Source organism: Wasmannia auropunctata, unplaced genomic scaffold (genome assembly GCF_000956235.1).
Source record: "Wasmannia auropunctata unplaced genomic scaffold, wasmannia.A_1.0 LD335400.1, whole genome shotgun sequence".
NCBI classification, from domain to species: domain Eukaryota; kingdom Metazoa; phylum Arthropoda; class Insecta; order Hymenoptera; family Formicidae; genus Wasmannia; species Wasmannia auropunctata.
In genome coordinates, this window is record NW_012027490.1 from 450,361 (window position 1) to 473,227 (window position 22,867).

Genomic DNA, 22,867 nt, shown 5'->3' on the forward strand with positions numbered 1-22,867 from the left:
CAACAAGTGGATATTTTACGAGATTCTTTTATATCACAGATACTTTATTCCGATAATATTCTGGTATAAATAAATCGGTTTATGCAAAAAGAAACATATGATTTCATGCAGAAATGCAAGCAAATCACCTGTGCTAACAGATCGAAAATCGCTTCTATCTTTGATAAGGTTTAATTTTTCGACCAGATAACCAAATATTTTTTTCCAACTCCCTGTATACGCGCAAAAAGTTTTAAATTTTTATAAATCAAGCACAGAGACTACATACACTCTTTTCTCCATGCGAATTTTCGGCAACAAAATGTTATAGTATAAGTATTATAGTAATAACGAATCACTCATGGAACTATATTTCATCGTAATTCCCCGGCAAACGCGGTTTCATCGAAGGCAGAAAGTGTCACGAGCGGCATCATTTATTAGCGTCAGCATAATCTCGCACGCATCTTGCAATTGCTCTCGCGATATCGTTACACGGAAGAAAAAAAATCAACAACTTCTGCGTTAATCGCTCTCGCGAATCTTGACGCTCAAGTACGATCGTCCCGCACGCAGATCGCGGCCTCGTGGTAGATAGCAATAATAATAAAGAAAGAAAAAAAAAAGAGAGAGTAACCGTACTTGTAAACTCCTGTCACGGCCTTCTAAAAGTCCATCGTCGCTCGTCTAACGACGATCGACCGGCGGTGATAGTACCGAGCAAACACCTGTACCCGCGGAGACGACAATCCCCTCCCCCTTTACTCAAAATTCCGAGTAAACAGTTTTATGATTGTAAAGCGACGATAAAAGCGGACGGACGCCTCCGAATGTTGTAGCACGACGGAAGGCGCCGTCGTTAAGATTCTATCGGAAAGAAATTAATTCCGCGAGCGGACGTTGCGCAAGCGGTATCACCCTTCCCCCCCTTCTTCCCCTCTCTCTCTCTCTCTTTCAAACAAACGTGCACAAACAGTAGAAGAGAAAATTCACGAGTGTCCTGGAGGAAAAAAAAGAACTAGCGGCTCTTTTCGCGGAAAAAGTATGGACTTTATGTCATCGCGCGAAGCGCGGCGAGTAATCGCGAAGTGTTTAATGCTTGCAACGGAAGATAGGATCGGTGACGAAAACGTTTCGATTTCTACGTCCAAACGATGTTAATTGCAATACCATGTCGAAATATAGACGCTGTAAGTGTTCATAAATCATATTCCAAATTGCTCGATTCTCAAAAGAATTTCTCAAAATTGATTTCTCGTATCTCACGTGCGCGCACGGAATAAATAAAATTTTCTTCTCTTCTAACTCATCTCATTGATTGCAAACGGACGTTCTTTCCTTTAAACTTATCTAAATTTATTGACGTTTCATCTCGATATATTATTGTTGGAATTATTGCCCCGCGTAACACGGACGCGTACAATAGCGATAGGCGATAGTGGATGACAGTGCCGCTTTGTCGGAGCAGGCACGTCGGTTTCTTACCATCCTTCACGACTACATGAAGGAAAATACAATTATCGTAATTGTACCACCTACGATTCAATTTTTATATCGTATTGCTCGACGCAGAGAAACGCGCTATCGTATGCCGTTAATATCTCAAGACAATTTATAGGCTTAGAGCAAACAATCGATTTCGCTTCGTATATTTTGCAATATGTTTTCCTATACGCTTGTATCAACAATGAATAAGATAATTGTGAAGCAACAAATTGTGAATAATCTAGTTAAACCAACATCACTTAGGAGAAGCGATATCATAATAATTGAAGCGTGATATGAGGTACCCTCAATTCATATCGTGAATTATATACGTCTCTCAATATTTATCTTCTGCGCTTTGAAAACTGACGCTCGCGAAATGCTCAAAAAAATTTCGTAAAAACTGAGGGCATAGGCTGTGTCGCAAAATACAGGCGTTTTAAAATAAAATAATTGAAGCAACGCAGACCAGATACTTCGCGCGAATGATGCGTCGCTAAAATCGATACAGTGAAAATTACACGTTGATAACGTAATTTACCTGCAACTTTGTTTGGTAATTTTACAACACGCAATGTCTGTTGAATGCATCGCACTGATATATACCCGCGCATATTTATTACCGAACTCGTTACGCATACAACTAATGAGATGGTAATAAAAAATTGCACATGCAAACTTGCAAATATCGCGTATTTAATTATAGCCCCGAACAAGCAAATACGACCGATTGTTATTCCGCATACATGTCTTCCGCGACTATTTTACGCCATGTTTGATGGCATGTGTGCAACATTCTTGACGCTACCGAACATATTACTACCGTATTTTATTTCACGACAAAATGTATTTCCTCGTGTTAATTATATAGCGAACAGGTTAAAGTATCGCACAAAAAATACGACTGTACTTTTAGGCGATGTGTATTATATCACGGAAGTGAGAGAGCGCGAACGTCACTTCCATGCACCATGCTTTATTGAGAAATTTATTACAAGTTGATTCAGGGCTTTCATAGCCCCGGCCTTGGAGGCACGGCGGTGAAACACTCTGCGGAATTAAAGTTAACGGCACTCGACGGGGAAAACGTTAGAAATAATACGAAGCCTTCCGCGCTTGAAACGTATAAAGACAATCGTAATTGCGAGCTAATATTTAGTTAATTAGCTCGAGGAGAAGAGAGAACGGGCGGAGGGAAGAGACTAATATTCGGATCGAAACGGCGATTAAATCACATTTGCCGCGTTTATTTGCCTTTCAAGACCAACGTAACGAGGCATGTTTTGCAAGGAGGGAGAAAGAGAGCGGCTCGCGGGGGTCAGCGGGAGAAAAGGAGAAAAGTGTGACAGCACGATGTTTGCCCTAGACTTTTTAATTTCTCCGGGACGCGAGGGTGGTATCGCCGTCATCTCTCACGCGCGGACGCACGGACGAAGAAACGAGAAGGTACGCGATTCGCGGGCTGCCGGACAATATTTATCGAGAGTGTCAGCGACCCATACGAACGTGCGTATACACCTCGTCCTACGTACTGTGCCTATCGATCCATCTCGACTCTCATTACCAGCCCCTTACCGGCCGACTTAAATATTTACCGGCTGAAACGTTTGCTTCGCGGCCGATTATAATGATAGGAGCGAATAGCGCGCTTCTCTGTGTGCGGGGACGCACACGGTGGAGCGGGAGTCCTCTTAATTATGCAGGTCCGTCTCTTTTAACGAACGTGATGTAATGGCGGCGATATCGACTGCGATGACGGAGAGAAAGAGAGAAAGGGAAGGGAGAGAGAGGATCGATTTCGTGCGGATTTTTCGCGCTAGGGAAACGAAGAGCTCGTTAAAAGATCTCCGATGTCACGCGATAGCCCAGCGATTTTGGGGAAGGGTGCCATAATCTCTGAACTTAAATTGTATAGGGAAGCAAGATTTTTCTGAGAAGGTAATTTCTCACGAGAGTGACGCGCGCTCAGACTTATTGTTCAGACCCGCGAACGATCAACGTGTCCTACGAATTTCGTCGTTGCACAACGCAACAAATGTACGTTTGATAAAATATAACAGCGAGTGATGACAAAACAAATTGCGTTTCGTGAAAGCCCGCCGTACGCCTCTTTCTTTGTTTTCCCGCCCCGTTTGGGGTTCAATGACGCGCAAGGAAAATCATAGCGTTTGCCGACAGCACAATTTGCGGGCAACGTAACATTTCGCTTGATACCCGCGCATTCGCCTCGATTACTCTTTCAGAGCGCTCGCTCGACGGTTGTTTCAGCGAATGACGAGGTAGATACGCCGTGCGAGCGGCGCGCATTATCCGCGGATGCTTGCGTAGGAGACTGAAAGTTCACAGTCGCGGAAACACGCAGCCGGTGGACGACCGTATTTTTTCCCGCCAATTGCTGCCTGGCATGCGGAAAAAAGTTGTCCTCCATCGGCGTCGATCGCCGGAAGCGATCATCATCTCGACTTACTCCCGCGGCACATACGCGTTCTCTCTCTCTCTCTCTCTCTCTCTCTTCTCTCCTCTTTTCTTTCCCCTTTCGATTGGCGACGAACGGGGTGAACGGGGGATCCTATCGATTCGCGCGGGAAAAGTCCGGCGGACGGATCGAAATTGCCGAGTAAGAGTGTGCCTCGATGATGACAAAAGTGCGCGCGAGAGACAGCGGGAATTTTTTTTCGTCAATGACCGTCATCGCGAGCTCCGATTACATGCATCGCGGACGGCGGGGGTGCATCCCCCCCGCGCGATGAATAATTTTACCGCGATACGACACGAAAGGTGCATTACGCAAATATTTTATCGTAGCGCGAATAACACGTGCGCTTGTCCCGGAATGAATCATTGGCGGGCGACGTCGATTCGATCGCACCGAGTTCGCCGATCGACCATGACGCGATGATACTTGACGTCGATCGATCGTTACCTTTCATCGCATAAATTATCGTGTTATTACTTGAACTTCTTTTAGCAGCTTTATAAGAATACACTCGGAGAATATCGAACATTGTAAGTAACAGATACACATATAATACTCAGGAAAAAAGAGGAGATAATTACCGATCCATAGTTCTGTAATCAAAGTATCAATTTCTTCGAATCAAACGCTCGCAAGTGCTTCCGATATATTTCCGTTCTATTCAATTTCAAGGAAAAGAGTCACGGGAAAGACGTTTCAAAGAACGTTTCAATCAAACAGTAGTGTTGCGATAAATGGTAATTTGAATTTCAAAGCGAGGGAAAAGTAAAGATTTCGAACATTTACCAAGCCGAGTTCTCAAAATTGTCGGTATTAGAAGGGTTCCAACAAAGTTTTACATTTTTGATGCAACGGAGAATTGTGTATATTCAACACGTTTCATGTTTTCTTCACGTTGTGCGCAAGGTATATCCGTCTGTGAGACGCGAAAGAATCGTGGTACGCGATCGTCAATTATGCAAGAAATCAAATTGCAGCGGCGACATCGCTACCCTAACAAAGAACACCACCGTCATCCGCATGGTGACAATGAGAGAACCTGGCGCGTATCCCACGTCCGGGAATTATTTATACTTTCGTCACGGGGGAAAAAAAAACTTCGCCGGAAACATTTCTGAATCTTTACTTTCCTTGAATAAGAAATATTACTAACGCACGTTAGAAGAGATCGTTAAAGTATATTATAGGTACTTCGTAAAACTGAAACTGCGTATAACGCATTTCCTATAAGAACACTTTTATCGCGTGAAACTTCGCGTGAAAATGCCACTGAATCTTCATTTCTCAGAAAGATACCATTATGACGCGTATCAAGTGAAACGTTGCTCTTCGCAAAATGATTGAAGCTATAGAACGCTTTCTCTAAAAAAGGCTTCTAATGGCAGGATAATGTTCTTTTGTGAAAAATACTGCGAAAATGTTCATATTTTACAATTATTTGAATTATATTTTCTTACGCTTGCTTTCATATTTTTTCACCATGGTTTAGAATAAAAATTTTTTACGCCGATCGATTTTACTTCGATGATGATGATGTCACCCATTGTATTGTTACTATAGCGAGTATTATTATATGAACAGTCAAATGTACTTTGAATGACTGAGTCATTTTAAGGTACATGCTTTTGCCATAAATTTGAACCACAAATTGCGTCTATAATAAGCTTTAATAAGTTCATTATCACCCGCAATTATATTTCAAGGAGTTTGATGACGTACGAGCTTGCACAAGCTTTTCTGAAAATTGTTTTAAACGTCGGTGATTCGTATATTGAAGATATTTAAATGATAAAAATATATTTATTTCCCACACATTCTACGTTATCTTCCCTCATTATATGTAATACGAAAACATTTCTGTCCGCTGATTATTTGCACTTTAATTTAAGGTATTGACTAACTTTAAAAAATATATAATATATATATATAACGATATGAAAAATTGTGATCAAGCGAAAAATATCATTGCCGTTATAGAATAAATTCTTGTAATTTATTAAAGCGACAAATAAGAAATATATTAAATTCTCTAAGAAACGTAAAACCTATCAATTCGAGAAAATGAATTTAAACAATGCACTGCGTTTTGTATAGGTTTATCATGAAATTTGACAGCATTTAAATTATCTATAAACTTTGAATCTTATTCCATAGAAAAAAAATGTTCGTCTGTTTAATTGGATGCGGCTTAACTTAATCAAATTCTTTTACGTCATCGTCCTTTGAAGGTATAATTAAAATGTAAATCCCGAGTATTCCGACTGTCCGTCGCGGTGCTGCGTTACGAGAGAGAATGAAATTGGTAGCGGAAAGTCGCTGCGAGAAGGGTCGATTAAATTCGCATTACGTTCACCCCTCATGGAGAAACGTAGAGAGTACAAAGTGGCTAGAGCGAGTTCCTCGAGCATTCGAGGGTGCTATTGCTCCCTTTCTCGGTAGTTCCCCATAACCCACGACGACGAGCGGCTTGTTCTCTTAGCCGCTAATTAGCGCGGGACACGCATGCCCCACGACGACCCGTGTCGGGCACGTGGCGTGCCGGAAACTCGCTTAGCGCGCGACAAACAGACCGTTTCCCATCGTGCATGCGCTCCTTCCGGCCGTTTCCACGAGAAAACGTGGCCGAAGCAGCTGATTAAATCGCCATTAAAACGTGTCCCTATCGCTCCTGATCGGCGCCTCCTTTCATGTCCTGCTTTTGCCGCGGGACGGTCGCTTAAGAAAAACGGCCGGGCCCGCAATTTACACCGAGGGGGGAAGGTCTGAATCAGATCACGCGTTACTTGATACACGCGGGGATTCAATTTATGGCTCAATCTCAATGTGTGGGCCGATTGCCGAAACGTTTTCGATTAATAATTACAATACTTTTTCATTGAGATGACTGTCTTAGTGGGACATCCAATATTTAGATTTACAATAACAAGAATGGCATATTTCAATATTTCATATACAAATAGATCACTTGCACTTTTAGTTTTCATCTTCTTCTACAGGAGGAAAAATCTTTTTCACAATATTTCTCTCTTTTAAATTTCTAAAATTACTTTATTGACTGACTACTTTATCCACATCTACGATTTTAAATATTAAAATATACCTCAAAATTTCTTATTTTCCTCTAGTAATTCTAGCGGCTAGATATATAATATAATGCAATAAACGTACAGAACGCAAAATAGAATGCTGTATTTTATGAATATTTCAAAACGCTATGTAATCATTTTAACAACAAATCTACGTATCTCTGTAAAAAAGTTATCATTAAGATGCGGCGAGTAGTTATTTTTCTCTCTGCAAGAAATTACCGATAATAAGCCGCAGTTGTGGAAAAATCATGCTGCGATTGTGTGGCCATTCGTTAGGTACACTCGGAGGGAGGATATACACGATCATTTTTCATACGACGCCATACAAATACATTTCTCGTCTGAAGATTACCTCTCTGTATGTGGCAACAAATCGCCGCTCGGAAGCCACCCTCAATATCGCGAATGATTCGTCAAATATTAATCTTGGGTCATTTTGTGAATTTACATCGCGTTCGAGGAACAAAGGTCGAATTTCACTAACTACCAAGTTTCACATAATATCGCGAAACATAATAAATTCTTTTTACTTCATTCTATGTCACGAAACAATTTATGTATATGAAATATGATATCATGATATTTTTTTCTATTAAAATCTTTTAAATCGTATCAAAACAAAAAATAAATTATTATTGAATTATTATTGAACCATCACGATGATTAATTAATTAATTTTGTCTTATAAATACCATTTAAAAAGTATACATAGGGAAAATATTTAGAATTTTTACTTAGTAAATTGACGGAACTAATTATCTCTTTTAAAATATAACAACGATTTTGCGATAATCGTGATCGCTCCTAACAAATTTTGATATATACGGCGAATTAATTTTTATTTCCGACGATTTTTCATGGCGAGAGGAAAAAAAAATCGTGGAAGAGTGTGCGTGACGAGACACGATTTTCATACGAAATAACTTGATGATCTGCCGATATATTTATTGCGGGCAATGTGCGTGTTCGCGTTTGGATCTTCCGCGACACACAAACCTCAAATGAATCAAATCCGGAGCTAATCTGATTGCATGCCAATCCATTTTTTTCTGACTTCTATTGTAAAAGAGGATAATTGTCCTATCCATCGCTATCGAATGAAACGGCGAAGAGCAGTTTTGATGACAGCGCGCATTTTGCGTAGCTAGATTTTAGCAAGTGATTTGCCCCTTATCGTTTATCGCGGCAGCGTCGTTTCTATGTCGCAAATTAAATGGCAATGTGAAGTTTAACGACGCGTTAATAGTCTACCCTCGTGAGGTATAAACGCTAGAAGACTACGTCAATTCAACTTCGGGACAAGTATTATCCTTTTTATTCGTTTATTGTACGGGACATTGCTAGAAAAGGTCTTTGAAAATTCCATTTGAGATCCCTCATTGGCCATGGAAGGAGCATGACGAAAGCTAGATTTATACGTTGTCCCTCCTCTATTTCCACTTTCTATCTAAAGTACGCGATGACGCGATATCGATTCCTAGTGTCGCGTATATGCCTTCTGCGTGATTCTTTCATATGCGAAAAGGGTCAGTCGCGTAGAGACGTGGGTGCGACATTCGTGGGAGACACCCTATTGAGGATGCGCCGCAGGTCGCACACATTTTAAACGCGTGTGCGTCGTTACAAAGGTGCGGTCGCGAGTCCGTTGTCCCTTCGTTTTTCGTCGCGCTTGATCGAACGGATGCGCGTTGAAACGCAATCTCATTTACGCGATAACGCGCATCAAGCAAATGCGATTTTTTGCAAGTGCTCTCTGCAAATAGCGTATACGAGGTGTATTACGCTTAATGAATCAAGTAATAATGTCATAAGGTCTTAATTAATTTGTTATAATTTACACCGCGCGAAAGAATTGTTTAATTCGCAAATGTTTTAGTTTATTATTTATAAAATTTTCTCATATTAATAACCATATTATAAAAAATATGCATATTATTTGATTCATAAGAAATCATTATATCTCAAAAATATACTAATAGATTCAATCTATCAGAGATCAGTCAAACCTATTTTATGAAATTATGACAATTACTTTTTTCGTGCTGTTTTTTTTTTTATTAAACTGTCTTAAAATGTTTTCGAGAGACTACTAACAAAATATTCATAGAGATTAATAATTTAAAATAAATACGTTTTATGATATAAAATCAGAACGTTAGGATTTTCAACAAACTTTATTCGTTATTCTCTAAGAGTATGGAAACTAAAAAGTAGATACTTTCGGTTTTCGTTCCATGACCTGCGTGCGCGACCTGTGTTCGAACATTTTGCCGATCACAGGACACCAATGTTCTCAATAATGTACAAAGTGGTCTACCACGGTGGCAACAAGGCAGACTTCATAAATAATTCGGAAACCACCCACCGAGGACTTCGCGATCGCGCGTCTTTTGTTCCAAGTAACGCGCAGAATGTTATGCATTTCGAGATGCATGATAAAGTATATGAAAGAATAATGATATTAAATTCTGTAATTCAAGCATCGAGAAAATAATATAACTAGATTTCGAGCATTGAATATAATCAGTAACATAAAATTTTAGTAATATCAAGATTATTATTATACATTTTATTTCATTTTCAAGTACTTGCCTGAGAAATTAATATATTATCGCGAAGACAGTATCTTCTACGATAAAAAATAAAAAATATATTAAATATATTAAATATCGATTGATTATTTCAGTGATTTAGTAGTAGAAAGAGAAAGCCGTTGCGGTGTCCTGCTATTGAAACTATTTTTAACTGTTCGCTTTGCGTCTTCCGTTTGGATGTAGAGACTAAGGACAGACGCTCGTTACCAGCAATTGTAGTTATCGATCGGCGGTATGCAGCAGCAACATTTGGTCGAAGACCGCGGAGAAAGAAGAAGTTTAACAGAGAACACGCGACAAGCTGTAATTCCGAGGACAAAACTTGGGCTATACGAGTATAGTCGCAACGTAAAAATTAGATATACAAAGTAGAGGCTTGTTACTGACGATCGCAATTATCGATGCTCACGCAATACCCTCGTATGCCGAAACTTTGTCATATGGTCCCCCCTGCTTTGTCCGGTTAACGCATTATAATCTCTCTTTAGAAAAGTCTGAAGCTGGCCAGACAAAGAGATCAATTCAGTATAATTTCTGAGACTTGATGTTATCGAGCTATGTAGGACATTAGCGAGAGCTATATACATATACATAACTTTTTTATGAAGTTTCATTTTATTTTAGAATTATTTGCTTGAATATATGTATATTAATAAACTTTCAATGTAACGATATATAAGTAATGTTTTTAATTTTTCTATCTAATTTATTCACGATGAATTAATTATGCAATTAGAAATCGAATCGTAGTGAAAAATCGTTAACACGTTAAAAATCGAATCGTAGTGAATTGAATTACTGAGAACTCACCGGTGTGGATGTAGGTGTGCTTCTTCATATCCGACTTCTGGTGAAACCTCTTGCCACAATATTGACAGGGATAAGGTCTCGTGTCCGAGTGGATCAGCAGGTGAGTGCTGAGCGTGCTTGACCGTTTGAAGGCCTTCCCGCACTGCTTGCACTATTGTAACAAACAAAGCAATTGGTTTACCTTAGTGTTATGTCAATGTAGTAAAACTATCTAATCATCCCTACAAATATTGTACATACAAAATATTCCTTACAATTTGGTTACTTTTTATTATGCTTTTAATTAAATAGAAACAGAATGAGTTTATTTTTCGGTTCCACATAAATCACATGATAATGATTAGAATAATAATTAGTTAATATTTTAGCATTTACGTGTGCAGAAATTTGAAAATATAGTTTTATTGATTTCAAATCTAATAATGAGAAATCATAGATTTCCATTCTGTCGTTAAGAGGAACTTCCTTTTTCTGACAAATCACCATCGTCCAACTGTTAAACCGTTAAGTAGCTAATTTATCAATTTCTCCTGGACAGCTCGTGTTTTCGCACGCGATATTGATTGCATCCCTCACAAGAAAATTCTTTTCGCGATTCTGTACGCTTCCCAATCTTATGGAAATCTGTTCCATGTTATATGTTATATATTGTACATATTATATCCCATATTAATGTTCATTCAGCATTTATTAATGAGATCACTTCGATTATGTATGGTAATTTCTCGAATTTAACCTTTACGCTTTCCATTTATCTATATAATAAAAATATCTAAAAATGTCTGTGTTGCATTATAATAACAATGTAATAATAAATTAGCTCGCCAGAGCTTCCTTGTTTCCCCAAATTCTCGTTCCCGAAATTTGTATCTCTTTCTTCCAATACTTACACCAATTATTATAATCTTCGTAAAATGTATTGTATGCACTTTTATGGCGCGACTTCCCATAAACGCCATAAAGTCTCTTGTTTTTCAACCGCGGACGCGTAAGAAAGGGGATAAAAGCAGACAACGAGGGAGATGGAAGAAACGCATCGCTTCTAGGCGCCGGGACGCCAGGCACACCTGTGTTCACGAAGCGTCGCGCGCGTACTTCTTTCCTTCTCTCCCTTTCTCTCTCGCTCTTCTAGTTCATTGTCACATGGGCGCCAGTCGTCACAATACCCACCCGACGCGGACGGTGCGGTTCGATGCGTGTCCAGGCTGGCAATTTATACAGGGTATGAATATGCCAACCGCGGAATATTATTGCGCGCACGAGTATGCATGATTCACGTTGCGCCGCGATCAATATATATAGGGAAGAGCGAGACCTGTCTTCACGCGACATTCGACTTCTTCGCGTTAATATCGCCGCGCGTGAATCTTAAATCCTTGCCTTCTAGAATTGATAGGAATGAGTAGGTACTACCGGCAATGAATGATTATATGATATTCAGATTGCGTTTATTACTACAATATTGTGAGTGCTTTCTTGCGTACATTGTATATTTACGACAAAATTTATATTTACATATTATGCATTAAGGATTTTAAACGTAACGATCGTACCCGTTTTTTGTCTTCCAGGAAGCTATTCCGCTCAATGGCTCGTATATGCATGAAAAATTAAAACACAGGATAAAGAAGGACAGAACAATATATTCACTACCCTGCCACTTAACTGTAATTAAAGCAAGATGGTCACGTCGCCGGTACACCGATCACGACAATGGAGACTCCCACGCACAACAATTGTCACCCTTAATTGCTCCTGTCGTCCACCTGGCAAGATGGGAGCTCTCGGAGCGGTCAACGATAGGACACCGTCATCCCGTTCGCGGATACGAGGGAAAGGAAAGGAAAGCGGCGCCATAGTGGGAGGGTTTTCGTTAATAAGCACCGACGGAAACGCCTGTGTCGAGAGATCGCGAAGGAAACGGCGGATTGTGGGAAGGAAGGTGGATGAGGCGAGGCAGTCTCGCCATTGTCGCCGCACGAAAGCGTCTGCTTCCGGTACGGTTCGGAAACAAAGCCGGGAGAGAGAGAGAGAAAGAAAGAGTCCGAGCCTGCCGGCCCATGTCCTTGCTCTCCGGCCGCCTTCCAGTTTCTGCGCTCCTTACGATTCGCGGCTCCTCGAAATCGCGTAATTACCGTTAATCTCTTGCGACGCTCTTTGTGCCCGGCCCGAAACATCTGTCGCTCGTCGACGAAGGCGCGAATTAAATAAAGGAGAGACTGCGGCTTTCCCACGGACGTCTTACTTAAATATCGTTAAAATCACCATGATATCGCGAATATTTGCAATACGCGATAGACTAGATGCGTTTCGTATTAAAAAAAAAATACATTTTTTGAGATTTAAACTTAAGCCTTGTAAAGACAGAATTTGTGAGAATCGCTTAGAAAGATCGTAATCTGTCGTTTCATTAAAAATCTCGGATATGTTTGAAGAACGTGATCTTAATTCTATAAATAAATTCTATCAAAAAAGAAGTGATCTTTTAGCTTCGTCCAAAAACAGTCATTAAGTTTCAAGACGACGTTGTACTAAATAGCCTTCATTTATATTCATAAAGGGATTGGAAACGCCAAAATACAGATACCAAAACCAATCTTAATACCTTAATTCAAGGACTAATAGTCTTTTAATAGTTATGGTATAAACTAAATCTAAGTCTGAGGGCTAAGTAATATCAAAAATTTAACATCCAATTTCACATCAAAACCACGTATTTGGCTGCGTATATACACACTTATATATATTCGAATGTGCATATATAAGTGCACCCGTACGCTCGCGCGTGTGTGCGGCCCACATATCCTAATATGTCGAGTTACGGTTACGTGTCGTGAACGTAAAACCACGGCGAGGCGAGTTTCTCTACTTCCATTCAATCACACGTAATTGAGGCGGCGAGGTCTTTTGTCGAGGTCCGTGTACTCGTCAAAAACGTTTGACCCGTTTCCTCGCCCTAACGCACTTAAGGGTATTTGCGCGCCCCGAAGAAATTCATATCGCGTGACTCCGAACCGAAGTCCGATTTTTTTTTCTTTCTCCGAACGGAACGGAGATCGACCGGTTTTACGCTCCGGTATGTAGGCACGCGTAAAACCTCGGTCGCCTCTGTGCGTACCGAGAGGAAACGTCGCCGGTCGCGCCGCGATAAAGTCGAAGTTGGACCGACGCGACGCCCGTTCGACAACTCGTCCGTCCGGATTGCTTCGTTATGTTAATTAGACCATGCCTATGTTGTAACAGATGCCTGATGGCTCTGATGATGATGTCTAATTTAAACGTGAGCATTTGACGATGTTTCTTTTAAAGCAGTTGGAAAGTGGTATGGAATGATTACAACTTCTCTTATAACGATCCGTCAGAATTTATTTAGTTTCTTCGGTCACCCGGTGGAATATCGCATTTTTATTTGCTTTGAGAAATATTACTATAATAGTATTGGTTAGATCGGAACGAATCATAATTACTAATTGTTATAAAAATTAAAATAGCTACAAATTGTACATAACTGTATTTGGAAAGTGAATGAGTTGTGTAAGTATGTTTTAAACATTTACTTGAATAAACTGTGTTTCTTCCTTTGTAAGAAAAAAAAACTTTCGTATATGACTGGAAGAGAAAAATATCGATTTTCAAGGAAATCAACGTGACCATCAGATTGACGTGAAGCACTTTCTCGTGGCTCGTAAAAAAATGGACACCATCAAGTTCCACATATCGATCATCGACGACCTTTTTGAAAAGCTGTCGCGTTCTGAGAAGCTCAACTCATAAACTATTAATTCGACCGAGAGTAATGCTTTTGTCTTCGTTTAAAAAATCGCTAAGTTAATTTTTTTTGGAATATTGATTGGAAATATGATGGAACAAGAATGGTCAATTCCATTTTAAATGTTTCTCCTCGTTTAATCTTCTAATTAATTTTATATTTTGTTATATTTTTTATATTCATAACTACGATTTTCATCGTAATCGTAAGAATTAATCATTAAAAAAAAATTAATTCTCTCATTTTATTGATTTCATAATATTATTTCAATATTCCACATATGTACAAGAAGAAAGTTAGGTATGTTCGCGGTTTAGAACGTAATCAAACGAATCATTACCAGCGAGACAGAAATAAAATTAATCCAAACAATCAACGGGTAGTCTATTCTGTCGAGGAAACTATTAATATCAATGGGTTGATTATAGCTGTCAGTTAGAACGACGGTGTGGTTAGATTCTCGGAAACAGATAGGTCGCATCAAAGCTCTAAAATGGGGGGAAGAAACGGGAAAGAGCAGAGGGGAAGGTCGCTAAGATGGGGCCAATTACCGCCGGCGATATAATGTTTAGGGGTGCCGCGATCGGACGTTCGATCGATACAAGTCGCGCGCGTGTGGAAATCGAAACTTCTTTACGAGCTCGAGACAATCGCCAATAAAAGCTCGAGTCGAATGTTTGTCGACCTCGTAAAATCGGCATCGTACGAGACACGCGCGCAACAGTACGCGGTCCACTTGCCGATGGGTCGTCGAATATCGTGGAAGTCGCGAGTCGAGATTTCCAGGACCGATATCGCCTTCCTCGAAAGCCTATCGACCACTTTCCATGGCGATGAATTCACAATGATTTGTCCGTGCGATCTACCGCGTTACAAAAATTTTCCTTTACAACGACAATATTATTTTCGATATCAATTCGGTATCTGACGATTTTTAAATCAAGAAACTCTGCCACATACTGTTTTTCATATTTCTTCGAATCGAGTAACACAAAATAAATTCTTTCCGAAAAACACTTCAAAAAAAGAGTCATATCGTTATACAATATTATCAAAAATCATGATTAAGTTTGCTGTTTTAAGTAATACTCCGTCGAAATAACGAGCCGTGCGTTTGTGGAGCAAACAACTTCAGCGGTCAGGGTCTGATGAAGCGAGATAAAGTGCGCGAGTGAGAATAAGGAGGTATAATACAGGAACACTCACTTGAAAAGTCCTTTCCGTCGAGGAGGGCGGTGTAAGCGGTGAATGATGAATTTGCCGCGTAATTATAGGGGTCGAGGACGGACTCCTGGAGGACGGTGCTCTCGTTTCCCTGGCCTCCCTCTCGCACACCGAACCCGGCGACCAGATTTCACTTTTTCTGCTGCCGATACTCGACGAGACGTCGCTCGGCTTCGTGCTGAGGTTCAACGGCACCTCTTCCTCTGAAACGAGAAGTCGCCCGTCTATTTCGTCATTTGAGCGTTTGTCAAATCGCTACTTATTTTGTGGCTATTTAATTAAACCGTATACAAATACGTCATAATAATACCAAATACAATACGTTATTTCACATGTAAAATCTTTTATTCATGTAGGATAATAACGAAATTACAAAGTTACTCAAATTGTATAAATTGTATAAAATATATAAAGAATAATTTACATATTTAAAAATAAAAGTAAAAAATCAGAGTATATTAAGCGTTTATATGCTTAAACATAACTTTAATGAGCGTATTTCTAACATGGAGAGATACACAAAGACACAAGAAACCTCATGCTACATTTACGATATCGAAAAAAGTGATAATTTATATGATCGATCATGTAACATCATCACTAAAGGCGGGGAAATTTTATAGTTTTTGCACATCGTATATATATGCGCAGATAGCAATTAATTGATCGTAATTAGTATCCGTACAGCAAAGTCGAGCGGCGGCGATAAATGATGCCTCGTGACAACGTTGGTCGATCGATAGCACCCACTTACCGATAATTGCTCATTAACCGGTCTACTTTTTTAAAAGAGCACGTTTTAAACGCTGGAAAAAGTCTATCTCGGAAAGTTGACTTTACTAGGCTTATATTCTTCTAAATCATGATCTTTCTCGAGTGAAAATACTCAATTATTTCATTAAAATATTTATATTTTCTTATATACTTAAACTTGCATACACATAATATCAAATATTCAATTATCACACATGATGTTTATGAACGTATGAAGGCGATTAAACATTTTTTTTATAATGCATAAAATAGTAAAAAAAAATCATAATTAAGGTAATAAACTAAATTACGCAAATTATTACTCAGGGTGCTACTTAAAAGCAATTTAAAATAATATGCTCCGAGATTTTTTGTATAATTCAGTGCTTTTTATGTAATAAGATCGCGTTTCTTAAGAGATAAGTTTTTCTCTATCTTGCAGTCATAATAACGTTAGACATTTGTAGATTGGTTTAAGAGAGATTCAATCAAATCTCACCGAATTTGGCCTTCTCCGGCGTACATCTTCGGGGTGATCCGGGACGCGCCGGACTGAGAGGTTCCGAATGAATGGGTGAGCAATTCGTGACCGGCGTCGTCTGTTGGGATGGGATTCTCGTAGGCGGGAGCAAAGTATGTGGCAGCAGCAGGCTGCCAATATGACGAGCCCACCAGGCACCCCCAGATGTCCCATAGCCACCGTACATAAGACCGCAACGCATGTCTGAGACAAAGATGACCATGCTGTTGTGAGTTCAAAGCGTGAAATTTGGAAGTGTGATAATCTTCAAGTAACAAAGAATTTACAAAATGCTTTTGGGGATTATGTCATCATATTTTAATGAGATATATTAGGGATATTTTTATATACAATAAAAGAATAATACACAGAAGAATATAAAGGATATTAATGAAAATATATATATTATATCTAATTAAAGAATTTAAGAAATATTTAAAATAAATTTCGTAGCTCATAATCAGAGAGATTGATAAATATATTTAAATCAGACAATATATCAAAAATTTCTCCCTTATCTACGCCATCCACTCTCTCGCGACTTACCTCGCGCGGCAACGCTAGCGCTGAGTGGTAGACTTTGCAGTCTCAGATCGGGAGTATAATTCGAAACGAGGGTGAAGGCGCTGAAACGATCGGGGACGGGTTGACAAAGGCCCGAAGGTGCATTGGTGGATGAAATGGTGCTCGAACTGCTTCCCGATACACCTGGACTCCAAGGTGAGGATGGCAGCGTGATTATGCTGGGGCTGCCGGGTGGCGAGAGGGTAGCCGGGGGTGACAAGGCGCCCGCCGGAACTCCCACGGGATTGCAATGAAGTTCCGGTTTCATGTGCCAAGTTCGAGGTACCGCTTCTATTACGAGAGAGTAAATACTTGGCTTATTATTTGTACCCACGCATGAATGTGCGTACAATATAAATTTAAAAATCGCAACGACACATTATTAGTACAGTAAGCTTTTCTTGAAGTACTTAAAATACAATAAACATGTATCTGTATATGTAGATTCTATGTTGGCTAAACTGGTCATTCTTATCATTACGCACGTGCCAAAATTGTGAAATATTTTTTTCTAAAGATCATTAAAAATAATGATATTTAGTCCAACGCGGGAAAACTTTTATTTAATAGCAAAAATAACTTGACTTATACAGAAGTTTTATTAAATAATATTCATACTTTTCCTTCCATTAGTGATATTTCTTGATAATTTTTGTAAATCTTCAGTCAGTAAATTTCCAGTCAGTATATATAAATATTAAATACTAGTTAAAACTACATAGATAAAGACGAAAATGCTTAAAACCGAAGACATTAAAGTGAAATAGGTATTTTTTATCCGTTTTAAAGAATCATTTATCAGAGATTATATCTAACGCGATTTTAATTTTTAAAACGTTTCTAAGAAATTTGATAGGCATTTTAGATAAATACACAGTAAATATTATTTTGACATTTTCTAGTACATATTTCTGTCTATGTTGTTTTGCTCCCCATTATTTAGACTTTCAATTCCTTGTCTTTATCTGTACGGTTTAATATCGAAAAATGATCATAAAACTTCTATTCTAAAGAAATTATGGAAACTCAGTTAAGTATGAATTACATTTCGCATAAAAGTATACGTAGAGACTGCATTCCACAAACGCGTTCATTACATACACGAAACATATACGTTAACAGAGAAATGAATAATACATGGAGCCTTCAAGCAGATTCTTTCGTGATGCATAAAATCTGCAGATCGCGAGCATCGTGATCGAAATCCTTTCGATCGTATAAGCGAAGAATGATTACAGTCTAAAATCACGGCTTGCTGAATCGTGTTGATCGAAAAAATTACAAAGCGAGAGCGTATAGCGCTGCGCAGTATGCGTATATCTTCTAAATTTGCTTTGCAAACATGGTAAAAAATAAACCGTGAACGCAGATTATACTCTTATTTGCATTATTTGTGGCAGGATTTTACGCAGAATCGCTATTAATAGCTATTAAATCGAATATTTAAGAAATATAATTAAAATATTAGAGAATTATTCTGAACGTTGGGATCAGTTTGTCGCTCTCATAAACTAGGATTAAATAAATATTAAGAATCTCAAACAATTATCAACAATTCTGTATAATTAGATATTTTTTACATATTGCAGATACATACTATTTATTAGTATAAATTATATAATATGTCATTCGTATCGATTTGAAAATTTGTATCGATCTAAATATTATGAAGTAATTAAACGCGATACATATACGTTCTACATATTAGAATTCAGCAAATTATTTGTTGCAGGAAGTATAAACTGAGGCTGAGCTGCGATACAAAACGTCGAGTTCCCCCAAATTATACGCTTGTTGCACTCCAATCTCATCCGTTCGATAATAGAGAATTAGAAATGCCAACGATTATGAAACTCCATATTCATAACAGTCGTTCAGCCTCGCTAGGAGAGTTATTTAAATCGTTGCTGGCTTTCATATCGTACAGCGATCTTGCACACCGATGAATACAGAATATTTATGCTCGCCGCGTTTAACGCGAGCATGTCAGCGTTTAATGCATTGTCGACGATGGTCGTCGCCGTCGTTTCACGTGTATCAGATTCACGACGGAATAAAAAAAAAGAGAGAGAAAGGAAAAAAAGAAAAATTTGCGCGCGGGAAAGAAATCACAAACGCGCGGCCAGTTGTCGGCCGGCGAAATGAATTATAAATCGTGCGTGCGCAACTCGCGACGAGAGTATCGGACGGATGTATCGAGAGACGAGATCCTAATCGCGCGAGGTCGGACAGATGTGATTGCTCGACGCGACTCTGCACCGCGACGAGTCCACGATAAAATGTCCCGACTGCGTCGTCCGACGCAAACTTGACGGGACAGGCTCTCAAAAGCGAGCGCCGACTGCCCGATCAGCTTGTGGTAATCAGTGATAATAAAATAAATACATTTGCGCGCAGGTTGCTCTCCGTCACGCAATATACCATGTACTGATTTCTCGAGTTATCATGAAATTCTACATCAGATACAGATCGATGCAATCAAGGAGAAAACTTCAATCGGTCACGGCACCGACGATTTTCATGTAAACAATGTATTTTTTTAAAAAACTATGTAATATAATTATATAGTTTTTATACACGTAAAGCAATTCGATATTATGGTCGATAATTTCAATAATTTTTTTATTTAAAAAAACATGCTGCATACACATAATTGTTCTTAATCTATTTTTAGACAAATATATATTATATCATTTTATAGCGTAAAAAATTTTGTTAGAGAATTAAAAAATTTGTATTTTAAATCATGTAAGTTTATGGAAAATTATGTATTAGTAAACGAGATATTTTTTTAACGAGCTGTAAACGAACGAATAATTAACAAGTTAGAGCACGATGCGAATGCAACTTTTCGCTAGCGCGAGTGATTTGTAAGACACGCGAATGAGCGAGTGGAAATAGCCATTTTGCGTGAAACGACAATGTGTCGGGTAGCCGGTGATAACCCGCGAAGTAAATCACTGGCTCGAAGGTCCACCGTATTGATAAGGATCGCGTCTGGACATAAACTACGACTAATAACCGCTACTCATTGTTTGAATAAATCTGTAATGCGTTCGTACGAGCCGCATTCCTACATAATTCATGCGCGGATGCATCGCCAGCGAGAATTTGTTACTCGTTTCCATAGATAACGGTGCACGATGTGTAGTTGCTTGCCAATCGTCGGAGAATGCTTATTTGAGTTATTATTCCTCGATTTCAGACGAATTGAAAAGGGAAACGAGCTCATTACGATGCGTCTTACATAGTTGCAAAAAAAAAGGAAGAAAAGCATGTCGATAAGCGTCGTGTAATTTTTTGGCAGATAACATAAATAATAATTCAACAGCAAAAAGGAAAGAACAGAAAAGTGATGAATCGAGTTTCGTTTTGAGTCTAATAAATTTTCAGAGAAATGAGACTGAGACGCAAATGGTTTGACTCTCGTCAATGAAATATCTCGAAAGCCACGATTTTGACACGAGAAGTTTTCAGTGACTTGTATTGAAATTCGAGGTCTCGATATTAGATAGACACGTATTTAGACAGGTGAGGCCAATTCAACGATATATCATGCTGCACTTCTGCATTATTATCGTCAATGCATCATGTCGCTCCACAAAATAAAGAACCACGTATTGTTTGTTGCACGAGTGAGAATAAATCATGAACGTCGCGAACACGATTTCCTGCTAGTCTTTCAATTTTGCGCGACGACTAGGAATAAAATATGGATAACACTAAACAGAAATATCGATAACATTATGTAAAGAGTTCCGAGAAAATACAATATGTAAATTAAAATATAATTTATATTACACAATAAAATATAAAAATATAATGTACGACAACATGAAAATATATTTACGTAGAATTTATACTCCGTTCATTGTTGCGTTTAATCATTATCGATTGGACAGAATAAGTAAAAAAACAATGGATAATGTAAATTTAAAAAAAAATATATTTTATCTGTCGTTTCGGGTGTGTTAGCGTTCAATGTCAATTTCGTTTTCGCATAACGTGTTTAATAGTGAACGCTAAACGACGGCGTTTTTGCAATCTTCAGTATGTAACAAATTCAAGGCAAACGATAACAAACTGCACAAGCGTGTGTGATAATCGATGCAATAACAAAAATCTTCGATTAATGAAGATTGATTGATTTAGCGCGTGGCCATCTGTCATTTTAACAGATTCGAGGTACATTAACTACGTCATTTCTTAATCTCACACTTGAGGTTTAATAGGTTTCACATTTACACAAAATGAATTCCGAGTCAATGAGTCCATTCGTTTTCTTACCGTGGAAATTAATAGCGGCCAGATGGAATTCTTTTAATTACCATTAATCACTTCTGACTCATGGTGTTCTCATGAATGCGAAACGCATTCAATTCATGCGAATTTCGGAATCAAATACAATTTTTTGTTTATAAGCAATGTTACTACGTTGTATTGATGGAAATTTCCGATCATGTTTTTAAAATTTTTTTACACCTAGTGACAGCGTGTATGTAACATCTCGCTCTATGAAATTCAAATGATATAGCAGACAATAAGACGACATCTGCCAATTAACGAATCGATTAATTGATGACAAACGGGACGTCGGACCTCGTAAACGGCTCTAACCTTGTTTGTTCGTTAATTACGAAAGTAACTCCCACCGTAACGACTCGTCGTGAAATCTCGAAAAACAATCATGAATATTTACGCGAAGTCTTGATTAAGCTGTGTGAACAAGTGTCAGACGTTCTTCCCGTCTGAGTCTCTTTAAGACGGATTTTTGGACTAACTAACAGCCAGCGTCGTCGCTGCATTTTCGAACGGAGATTAAAATAAGCATTCAATTTTTAATTTTAAAGACAAACGCAATTTTTCAATATTACACAAGCTAGTGACATTATGGTGATAATACAATATTTAATATACATTTTTAATGGGTTTAAAATAAATTATTAAAAATAAAAATTTTTTAAAATAATTTACACATTATGAAGTATTCAAAAAGCTAAAATAATGCATTTTATAATATATTTATGCATTTAATAATGCATAAATTTTATTTTAATAAATTGAATTGAAAAATGTCCCCTATTGTGCAAAAATTTTATCGTAAATACCCAAATTAAAATTTGCGCTTAATAAAAAAGAACGTAGAACTAAAGAACTTGATCTATTAAAGAAAAGTTTCTTTGCAATGTTTTATTTAAAAAAAAACTATTTATTATATTTTGTGGAAAAACGTAATAATAATTATATCAATGTTTTATTATTTTTTCAACAGTAGTAGAGAGTGTGCATAGTCATCGTATTTTATGTAAGCGGCCAAAGTGCGACGATGTTTTGGAAATTTACACGTGTTTCTAACATTTGCATTCATGATGTGTTTAAAATACTAGCTATTCTAATGCCTCGTGCTGTGGTTATCATCGTGTGGCTTATCCGCAGTAAACTTTTTCGCTTTTGCGATTACGATAATATATGCGCGTCGCTAAAATCTTTCATTTGTATAAGAAGCCGTGCGCTTTATGAACGTTACCTTCATAAACATTACTTGCGTTTTATTAAGTCTAATCGTCTGTGAAAGTAGAAACACAAGCAGTAGAATAAACAAGT

General features: G+C 38.3%; 1 protein-coding gene and 1 long non-coding RNA gene across 2 annotated transcripts in view; one reads left to right on the plus strand and one right to left on the minus strand.

The window, feature by feature from the left end:
- Window positions 1-14,029, plus strand: part of LOC105457057 — a 58,891-nt gene extending 44,862 nt beyond the window's left edge. Inside the window, exon 3 of the long non-coding RNA XR_975328.1 lies at window positions 12,005-14,029. This is a non-coding gene — a long non-coding RNA (uncharacterized LOC105457057). The remainder of the gene's footprint in view (window positions 1-12,004) is intronic.
- LOC105457056 (zinc finger protein 134) overlaps window positions 1-22,867 on the minus strand; it is a 30,676-nt gene that overhangs the window by 5,490 nt on the left and 2,319 nt on the right. The window contains exons 2-5 of the mRNA XM_011701484.1: window positions 17,246-17,554; window positions 16,679-16,903; window positions 15,409-15,629; window positions 10,434-10,584 (exon numbers count right to left, since the gene is read on the minus strand). Coding sequence (XP_011699786.1) covers window positions 10,434-10,584; window positions 15,409-15,629; window positions 16,679-16,903; window positions 17,246-17,554 — 906 coding nt within the window. The remainder of the gene's footprint in view (window positions 1-10,433; window positions 10,585-15,408; window positions 15,630-16,678; window positions 16,904-17,245; window positions 17,555-22,867) is intronic.